This window comes from Ostrea edulis, chromosome 2, assembly GCF_947568905.1.
Source record: "Ostrea edulis chromosome 2, xbOstEdul1.1, whole genome shotgun sequence".
In the NCBI taxonomy this organism is placed as follows: Eukaryota; Metazoa; Mollusca; class Bivalvia; order Ostreida; family Ostreidae; genus Ostrea; species Ostrea edulis.
The window spans coordinates 85,986,754-85,997,143 of record NC_079165.1 but is presented as its reverse complement, the minus strand read 5'-3'; the positions used below and the strand labels follow the sequence as shown (position 1 = coordinate 85,997,143).

Below are 10,390 nucleotides of genomic sequence, written 5' to 3'. Positions count from 1 at the left end.
CCAAGAAAATCCATGTTTCGCTATTGGAAACCCCAAATAACTGCCCTATCGAAACTTAATTTTTTAGCCTGCTAGCTCTTGTTGAGGTTCTAATTTTTTCAACATATTTTTCTATTAGACTTTGAACCCCTTTTTTTTGGCGGTTCCTGCCCTAGGGATTTTGACTTACGTAAATTTGATTCTTTCCTTGATATTTCAATGTAAATCTTTCAACCCCTTTTATGGCCCCACCCTAGCCCCTTGGGCTATGATTTCTACAAAAGTGAATCTACACTACATGCCGATGCTTGCATGTAAATTTGGGAATTTGTAGTCTTCTTCTTCTTCAGAAGAAGAAGATTATCTAAAAGTTCTTTTCCTGTATTTTTCTATATATTAAACTTTGCACCCCCATTGTGAATCCAGCCTAGTATCGTGCGAGTTGATTCGAATTTATACATTTGGATTTTATTTGAGGATGTTAATGTGGCATGTTGTAACATTGTAGGTGAGAAAGATTTTAAAATATTTTTCCCATGTAAAACATTGAACTCCTTTATGGGCCCATCATAAAAGTGCGACTTTCGAATTGAACCACCTTGAATCTTCATTACATAAGAAAGTTCTGAAATGGTGTTCGAGTTTCCTGTCCCACTGCTTCTAGTGAAGACGATTTTTTAAATGATCTCACCATATTATTGGTATTTCTTAATAAACTCCCTTAATAGGGGGGGGGGGGGGGTTCACTCGAATAAACTTCAAGATGCTTTGTGGCGAGTTTAGTTAGGAGTGACCAAGTTGTGCTGTAGAAGAACTCGAAAATACAAGAAGCTATCATAGAGAGACAGAACGATTGACAAACTTTGATCAGAAAAACTTGCTTGAGGGATCCGCTTTTGTCTTTTCTACATGCAGGCTCCGGCCGCCCGATAGAACTTAAATATTTAAGTACACGGAACAATTTTTATTGTTACTCGGCATAGGATAATTATGATTTTTTTTCACATATATAAATTTGGTTCACAACCATAACCATGAACTCAACTGTAATGTCTAATCATATTATCACTACCATAAACAGTAATGATCAACATCCATGGCACAAAAGAGAAGTCCGATAAAACTTGAAGACTCAGAAATGTACTTATTTACAGCATAATTAACCCTCGAATAATTACCATAGTGATAATAATAACTTAGTTTAGAGCAATACATCAAGGAGGGTGGGTATGGGTTGGACCCTACCCCCTTTTATACACACACACACACACACAGAGAGAGAGAGAGAGAGAGAGAGAGAGAGAGAGGCTAATGTAATTTATGAAATAAATGTCTAATGCGTTTGAATAAAAAAAGCAGTTCAAAATTACTTGGCAATCTCTGCACTACTTCTACTCGCTAGATAGAGTCTCGCTCATTTGCTTTCATCTGTTTACCATCACTAAACCACCCACACAACAATGCTTACAAATTTACAAACAAAAAGTCTATCACAAAGCATGTTCATTTATGAGTGAATGAAAGTATATTTTACATCAATTTATACGATAAGTCACTGTGAGGTTTCAATGTTAAATAAATCATCAAAAGGAGTATTTTTCTCTCCCTGTGTGTATGATTCTATATATGAGTGTGGGATCACCCTGGACCACCCCCCTTCAAAAATAGTTGCATCCTCCCCTGGACCTAGAAAATATTGAAATAACATTGAAAATGTTCTAAATAGATCTCCTTAATTTTGTTGCTATTGATTGAATGTCAAAGGTGGATCCAGATTTTTTTTTATTTAGGTGAAGGGGAAGACGTTCATATACCACTCACTTTTGATACACCCCCCCCCCCTAATAAATTGCCCATAGGGCCATTTAAAAAAAAAAAGGTTTATTTGCCCTACAATTACATGTACTTATTTATATTCATTCCGAAATTTTCTTGTCTAATTCATAACTATTTCAACTTCATATGAAAAAAAAAATCCCCCTACAATGGAGCTTTGCAGGTAGTTAGTATTTGTAAAGCTCTATAATTATATACACTGTACTAGTATGTGAGAGTTGAAATACAGTGAAATTGTTGCTCAAAATTTGGACGACAAACTCAAATTGACATTCCTTATTAACAGACAAGAAGTTATCAAAATATGGACGTAAAACCTGAAAAACGGTATCATATCGACATGATTAATTCTCCTTGTATAGAATTGCGAGAATATTTCTACGCATTTTTTTATTGCAGCAAATATTGTTACGTAAAAAGTTATCATGACATGATTAAAGTCAATAAAGCTGGAGGAGGGCGGTAAAATCATACAAAGTATATCGATTTTTTCTAATCTCCTTGTACAAGTCGACATAATTTTGACGTTATAAACATTTCATTGCATAGAATTGCGAGAATATTTCTACGCATTTTTTTATTGCAGCAAATATTGTTACGCAAAAAGTTATCATGACATGATTAAAGTCAATAAAGCTGGAGGAGGGCGGTAAAATCATACAAAGTATATCGATTTTTTCTAATCTCCTTGTACAAGTCAACATAATTTTGACGTTATAAATATTTCATTGGAAAATGACACTACCGGTAATTATGTTCCCCAAACAAAGTTTGGGAACATATTGTTTTTACTCTGTTTCTTATTATTATTATTCTTTTTCTCCGGTACTTTTTTGTCCGGTAGTGTTCTCAGAAACTACAAAAGGGATTGATATGAAACTTTCCAGGATGATAGTATAGCGTTTGTAGATGTGCATAGTGATAGTCATTTTGTTTGCACGTGCATGCACGCGCGCGCACGTGGATTGCAATTTTGGTACAAAAAATGGAAAATCAGAATATTGAAGGAAGCGATATAAAACCTAAATAGGATGATAGTATATCATTTGTACATATGAAAAATAATAGTTATTTTGCCAGTACGCGCACGCATGCGCGTGCACTCGCATTACAAAATTTGTACGCTAACTTTGGAATCAGTCTAACTTTTTTGTTGTTCATTGAAATGGCTTGAAATTCATATCATAGGTAGATATTGAGACCCTTAACTGATTTACATGGTCAAAATTACCAATTTGCACGCGCATGCACGTGCGCTTCATTTTGATTGGATAATGCTAAAACGTTTGTAACTATCTTATTTATGAAGCGAATGAGATGATATTCACAGCATATGTAGACAATATGTGTATCTATATGTTGGTGTAACAAAAAATGCCAACGCACACGCGCATGCGCGTGCAACGGTTTTTAAATGTTCAATTTTTAAAGGACGATAACGTTTTTGTTTTTCATCAAATTCTATTCATATTAGGGGTTTAGATGTATCTTGGTACTCCTTACAAATTGCTGTGGTTAGAATTACTGCTCAGCACGTGCATGCACGTGTGCTGATTTCTGATTGGACGATTTTAAAATCGCTATAACTTCCTTATATTTGGTGGAAACGTTATGAAATTCATACTGTGGGTATAAAATACAAATGCCTGTTGAACGACATCAATAAAAATTCGGAATCATACACGCGTGCGCGTGTATGCACGTGCAACGCTTTCTTTCATTTCTTGGTACTGAAATGACCATATTGAACGTACTACATGTAATTAAAGGCTAAAATAAAATGATTTTTTCCTATAGATTCACAAGGACATCACTTTTTAATTGGGGGAGGTTTGGGGAACATCTGTAACGGTCCCCGTTACAATTAGAACTAGTTTTATTTTGCCATTTTGAGGTATAATACAAAAACACGAGGCGGTTATACGTTTCCGTTATTGTTAGATAATACATGGAGTCATCATAAAATAATTGTGTGTAAGCCAAAGATTTTATAAATTCAATTTTGCGGATTTTGATAATTCATAATCGTTATGATTAAATTTTGGAAAGAACAGGCCCATAACTTTCCCATAGGAACTAACTCGTTATAATGAGATAATTAACTCGTTATAACGAAATACTAACTCGTTCTAACGAAATACTAACTCGTTATAATGAGATAATTAACTCGTTATAATGAGATACTAACTCGTTATAACAAGATAAGATATTTTTTTACTCTTTCGAAATATGTATATACACACACACTGGAAGCCATATATTTGAGATTATGTGGAAAGTTATGGATTTTTGTAATATATGACTTTAACATATATATCTACTAATATCTAAAGAAAATTTTACATGAAAAACATTTAATTAGAAAATATATCCACATTAGTTTTTTGGGGTTTTTTTTTTAATTTCGAGTGGGAGTATACATACACTGAAAGCCAAAGATTTAGAATTACATGTATAAAGAAAGTTATGGATTTTATGTTAAGAATAACTGTAATTAATGTACATCTACTGACATAAACAGAAAAAATACATGTAAACCATTTAAAATTAGCAAAACGTGCTCACGTTTTTGCTTTTCTTATATTTCTCAAAGTGATGTCTTTTTCAATAATTGTGCATTTATTTATTTTTTCAAAACCTTGATAAACTTTTCAAATTGATATGTATTCTAAGTCTTTGACATGTTTCCTGATAAGCAAATGCAATTTTAAAACTGCCTTGCATTATTCGGTTTAAAATAACTACAAAAAAGTGTTTCCGACAACATTGATAAAATCTGTCCATGGGTATAGGACTTCAATAGTGTCTGTAGTGAAACTTAATATGTAAACCGTTAATGTCTGTAATGAAACTTTATATGTAAACCGTTAAATTGTTTGATCTTGTGTCTGTAATGAAACTTAATATGTAAACCGTTAAATTGTTTGTTCTTGTGTCTGTAATGAAACTTAATATGTAAACCGTTAAATTGTTTGTTCTTGTGTCTGTAATGAAACTTTATATGTAAACCGTTAAATTGTTTGATCTTGTGTCTGTAATGAAACTTAATATGTAAACCGTTAAATTGTTTGTTCTTGTGTCTGTAATGAAACTTAATATGTAAACCGTTAAATTGTTTGATATTGTGTCTGTAATGAAACTTAACATGTAAACCGTTAAATTGTTTGTTCTTGTTCATTTCCTTGGATGTTACTCTCCTGATTTTAAACAAAAGACTGCTATATAAACCAAAATATTCAGGAGTAGGGACCCACCTTAAGACAAAATAAATGGAAAACATACTTCATTTATTGATAGCTAAGGCTCGCTTCTATTCTTACACAATACATGCACATTTAAAGCACCACAGTTCACAAATCTGTACAGGTTTAACGTTTGTTTAGTACTACATTGAAGGGGAGCGGCATGTTGGTAATCCCCAGCGTAGAATCCAGAGAAGGCAGGCAGTTGGGATTCTCCGGTTTGACGTCAAACGTTTGTAGAAACCTGGTCAAAAAAAGGAACAGCTCCATTTTGGCCAGCGACTCTCCAAGGCACGCCCTGCGTCCTGTTGGTATAAATAATTTACATGTGCTGGCTGAATAATATCATCAACAAAAACAGTAAATGGATTATAAAAAGGTACATGTAACAAATCATTAGTTGTCTAATGTTGGTTTCTTCTATAAAAAAAAAATTACCTATTCATTAACATACTTTATAACAAATATGTTTCTTAATTCTACGTGGCCTACCTGTTGCGAAGGGAACCATACTATCTTTTTGTTCCCCAGAACATTTCCCGCTTGGGTCCAAAAACCTTTCTGGTTTGAATTCGGAAGGTTCAGGAAAGATGTCAGGATCCATCATCACAGAATCTAAAACACAAAATACGATGGCACCTTTGGGGAAAAGATGTCCGTTGTATGTAAAATCTTCTTTGGGTGCATGCGGCAAATTAATGGGAACCAGATTTCCCAAGCGTTGAACTTCCAGAATGAATGCTTCTACTCTTGGTAATTTGTCCTTGTGTTCCATTTTAGGTTGTCCCTGACCGATGACGTCATCAATGTCGTTCTGGAGCCCCTTCTGCCAGTCCTGATGATGAATTAGGTACAGGAGCGCCCACCTCAGTGTAGTGGACGTCGTTTCAGTTCCCGCGGCGAAGAAGTCTTGCACACTGTAGTTTAGCTGTTCATCTATGTATGAAAAATATTTCCTTGCAATCGCAACATCTCGAGTTTTTCCAGCATGCTCGGGAAAAGTACTTTGAATTTCATACGTTAATGAGATGTAAGAAATTTGCACAAAGATGGATTTTTCCACTCATGTTATACACTGTATGATTAGAAATTTTTAACATAGTTAAAACTTCCTTTTTGGAAATCTCATCGTTTCTTACCCAAAAAAAAAAATTCCAAAGAAGACGATAGACAATTTTCTATTCTTGTATATTAATTCCATAAAAGATAGGGGTTATCGTAATTAATTTGAGGTTGCTTTTCTGCTAGCAGGAAATGCCCGAGAAGTTGCGATTTTCTCTCCATGCAATCAAATCGCACAATATTGCACATCGACATAACAGACTGATGAAATATATATTGCATGGTCTATGAGAACCATTTGTTCTGGAAATCCTCTCCCAGTGGATACTGTAGTCTACCATATTGATCAAGCTAACATTACCTGTAAATGTACATATCTCTGCATTACCTGTGAATGTAGATATCTCTGCATTACCTGTGAATGTAGATATCTCTGCATTACCTGTGAATGTAGATATCTCTGCATTACCTGTGAATGTACATATCTCTGCATTACCTGTGAATGTAGATATCTCTGCATTACCTGTGAATGTACATATCTCTGCATTACCTGTGAATGTAGATATCTCTGCATTACCTGTGAATGTAGATATCTCTGCATTACCTGTGAATGTACATATCTCTGCATTACCTGTGAATGTACATATCTCTGCATTGCCTGTGAATGTACATATCTCTGCATTACCTGTGAATGTAGTGTCGACTTCATTTGATCTTTGTTTTTGTTCCAAAAGATAAGTATCGATGTAATCATTGATGTTGTCCTCGTCAAAATTTCGCTTGTGTTCCTCGATCATTTCCTTTACGAAACCCTTTAAAGAACGCACATTTTCTATTACTGAGTCAAGGCTAAAGCATGGAATATGGCGCAACGACGGGAAAATGTTTGCTGGCGAAGATGCATTGCCGGTGGAGAACAGTTTGTTCAAGATAGAAATCAAACGTTTGAATTTGTAATCATCATAATCAAACCTTTTACCATACAAAAGTGAACAAATAACATTTGACACCGAAGTGTTCAGAGGCGTCTGAATGTCAAAAGCTTTGTTTTTATATTTTTTTAATTCATTCATTAGACAGTCTACTTCTTCAATGATCTGACTTTCCATGCAGCGTCTCCCGAATCCAAATTTACGCATCGTTGTCAGCGCGAATGTTCTCTGTTCTTTCCACAGTGGACCGGACGACCAGATAAGACCTGTAAAGAAATCATCTCCATGCTGTGTACACAAATACCGAAAAGAATTGATAGTGGAAAACCTTGAAAAAAGATTATTGGGTTGATTGACCCTGTGATATTGCAAATCTCGTTGTGATATTTAGTGACTAATTCTTACTGTTAAAATCAACATCATATGTCTATTAAAGGTGCATGCTACGATTTCGCAAATTTTTGGTAGTAAATTGTTTAGCTTTGTGATAACGGGTTATCATCAGCACATCAGAACATTGTTTTCAGTGGTCACAGACCGATCGCTGTAAACCATATTCAAAATAACACCGGGGTCCAGTAATGACCTAATCAGAGTAGAAAAGATTGGAGAAAACTTCAGTGAAAATTCAGCGTTCGAATTCTTTTAATTAATTTATTTATTTCTTTTGCTGTGAAATTGTTATGAAGTAGTCGAGTGTTTTGGTAATCATGAAGGAATGTTATACCTCTACTGCATCGGCGACCATTATCATTGCAAATCGAAGCAGCCAAATACATTGTTGAATGAATAAAAAACACGTCCAAAATCATATCACACTTCTCTCAATAGAAATGTTACGATGCTACTTCGTAAGTATTATACAGTTCGTACATGGTAATGAAATATATCTATACCTTTTCCCTTTGTTATGACTTCAGACGCAAAACCCTTTGGTCGCTCAGAAAACATATCACCATGTTTACCCAGAAGTTCTCGAATGTTTTGATATCCATGGACGATTATCATAGGTTTGTGGAAGATCATCATAGAATAAAAATCTCCGTAAATCTTCCTCAGTCTCCTGTGTCCTTGCACGGCTTCTGACGGTTTGAATAGGCCGACATTTCCAATGATGGGGTAACATGTCGGACCGGGGGGAAGCCCCTTGCGTCGTCCAGTCAGACTCCAAATCAGGGAAACAAATAAAAGTGCAATGGCAATAGTTACCCACATAATGCACCGCAATATTAAAAGTAGGAAATATCAGGGTTTTATTAATGTCCTGTGAAAATATAGAAGGGAAAGCTTAAACCTTTGTATACCATAACTCGATTTCAGACGATGTTTATCTTTTTAAAGACATTATCAACTGTGTGTTGAAATGGTTTGAAGGTTTACCTGTGTCAATACATACGAAACACTAATCATTTAGATAATAGAGGTCCACACATGCTATTCTTGTGAAGTGTTGTTGGCAGATAGGGAGATAACAAGGTAGCAATAGTGAGGGGGTAACTAACAGGGACAGGAGGATCATTTCGTCAGTCCAACTCTAGCTTATTGCGTCGTATCTATATTTATGAATATATAATTCCCGAACCCAAACTTAATTATCTGATTGTGGTTTCATTACATGAACTCAGTTCAGTCTTGACGCTCGATTTGAACAGACTTTTCTATTACCACATGAAAGGCGAAGATAACGAACAGTGATCAATCTCATATTGGTTGTAGTGTTAGTTTCCTTTTCTCTTTAGTTTTCTTTTCTATGGAAATATTCCATCGTCCTGAGGAAGGGACAGGTCGTCCCCAAAATTTGAGAATTCGCTGTTGTTCATGTCGTTAGTCATTTATTGTGCTTTTCATATCCTTATTTATTTGACCTCTTATTTACTATCAGATCCGACACTTTGGATGTTGAGTGTTGTTGGATTATAGTGCTTTATATATATATATATATATATATATATATATATATATATATATATATACATGTATATATATATATATATATGTGTGTGTGTGTGTGTGTGTGTGTGTGTGTGTGTGTGTGTGTGTGTGTGTGTGTGAATATAGTGTCAAAAATATGAAATCCCGTACTCAAATTTTTATCTTTTAGAAAAGGGTTGAGTACTGGATTTTATTTTATTTTTTTTTTACTTTATTCTATCTCGATACAAAGAAAAAAGAATTTATTGAATTATATATATATATATATATAATTCAGATGAAGATCTCACATTTATTCCAAAGCGCTTTTGCTCCATGGCTTATCAGTGGAATTTGAAAAACAACATTACGTCGTGATTATGACGTCATAGTAAAGACAACGGAAAATATTTGCCGCATTGAATGTTCAAAGAAAGATCAAAAGTACTTATATATATAATAATGTGTAAAACATATTCAGATGCTTATAAACATTCCGTTCAAGAAACATTATGAAGTCAATTATACATAAGACATTTATGAAAGGTTAAAATAACGAACATTGATCAATCTCATAACTCCTATAAGCAATACAAAATAGAGAGTTGGGCAAACACGGACCCCTGGATGTACCAGTGGTGGGATCAGGTGCCTAGGAAGAGTAAGCATCCCCTGTCGACCGGTGACACCCACCGTGAGCCCTATATCTTGATTAGGTAAACGGAGTTATACGTAGTCAAAATCAGTGTGCCAAGAACGGCCAAACAATAGGCATGAAACAACTCAGAAAGCATTTGACCCAATGATAGGTAGTATTGGCAAACTAGATCGTTATAATGACCATAGAATTTGCGGAGTGCTGATTTTAAACGAGACTGTTGGAACCCCTGCATCATCAACTTGTTTGTCAGTAGCTTGCGTCGATTTAAAAACTAACCATATGCAGAACAAGCTCTTTCGTATCGAATCAGTTGAGAGATGTAAACACCATATGCAGGTGATGATGGAATATTGCTACATAAATATGGGAAATTGACGATGGAGAAGTTCAAATCATCCCGTTTGTCATGAAGTCTAGTCCTAAAATGTCAAAATTTGTCAAAAATAAAATTATTTAATAAGAAGATGATAGGCGAAGAGTGATCAATCTCATAACTCCTATAAGCTCTGGTCACACCAGAGGTGGGATCTGGTAAATTAGGAGGAGTAAGCATCCCCTGTAGAAATATAGAAATTCCTGTATTACTCAAAAGGGAAATTATTGAATAATGAATTCAATTGCAACGCAGTCTAATTAGAATTTGCCCCTACTTTTTATTATTTGTTCTGCCCACAGTAAAATGCACCTCATAATGACATACAACTGTATTTTGTTTGTGAATTTAATCTATTTCATTGACATTATACAGCATGATATAAAGATGTGTT

At 34.7% G+C, this 10,390-nt stretch overlaps 1 protein-coding gene across 3 annotated transcripts; it reads right to left on the bottom strand.

The window, feature by feature from the left end:
* Nucleotides 1–5,085: 5,085 nt before the first annotated feature.
* LOC125680650 (cytochrome P450 2U1-like) lies at nucleotides 5,086–8,879 on the bottom strand. Of its 3 annotated transcripts, XM_048920342.2 has the most exons (5): nucleotides 7,948–8,448; nucleotides 7,205–7,317; nucleotides 6,805–6,931; nucleotides 5,550–5,993; nucleotides 5,086–5,362 (listed from the first exon to the last, which is right to left on the bottom strand). In XM_048920342.2, the coding sequence occupies exons 1-5, from the start codon at nucleotides 8,264–8,266 to the stop codon at nucleotides 5,184–5,186; spliced, it is 1,182 nt and encodes a 393-aa protein (XP_048776299.2). In that variant the 5' UTR covers nucleotides 8,267–8,448; the 3' UTR covers nucleotides 5,086–5,183. The 3 variants fall into 3 exon arrangements, with proteins under 3 accessions (XP_048776299.2, XP_048776296.2, XP_048776300.2); XM_048920339.2 differs by having other exon boundaries at nucleotides 6,805–7,317; nucleotides 7,948–8,456; XM_048920343.2 differs by lacking the exon at nucleotides 5,086–5,362 and having other exon boundaries at nucleotides 5,981–6,723; nucleotides 6,805–7,317; nucleotides 7,948–8,879.
* Nucleotides 8,880–10,390: the final 1,511 nt, after the last annotated feature.

Coding starts and splice junctions, on each gene's coding strand:
- LOC125680650 (XM_048920339.2), bottom strand. CDS start 8,266: ATGTGGGTAACTATTGCCATTGCACTTTTATTTGTTTCCCTGATTTGG. Junction 5,994..6,804: donor AGTCGACACTACATTCACAG/GTAATGCAGAGA, acceptor TTTCATACATAG/ATGAACAGCTAAACTACAGT. Junction 5,363..5,549: donor TATGGTTCCCTTCGCAACAG/GTAGGCCACGTA, acceptor TTATACCAACAG/GACGCAGGGCGTGCCTTGGA.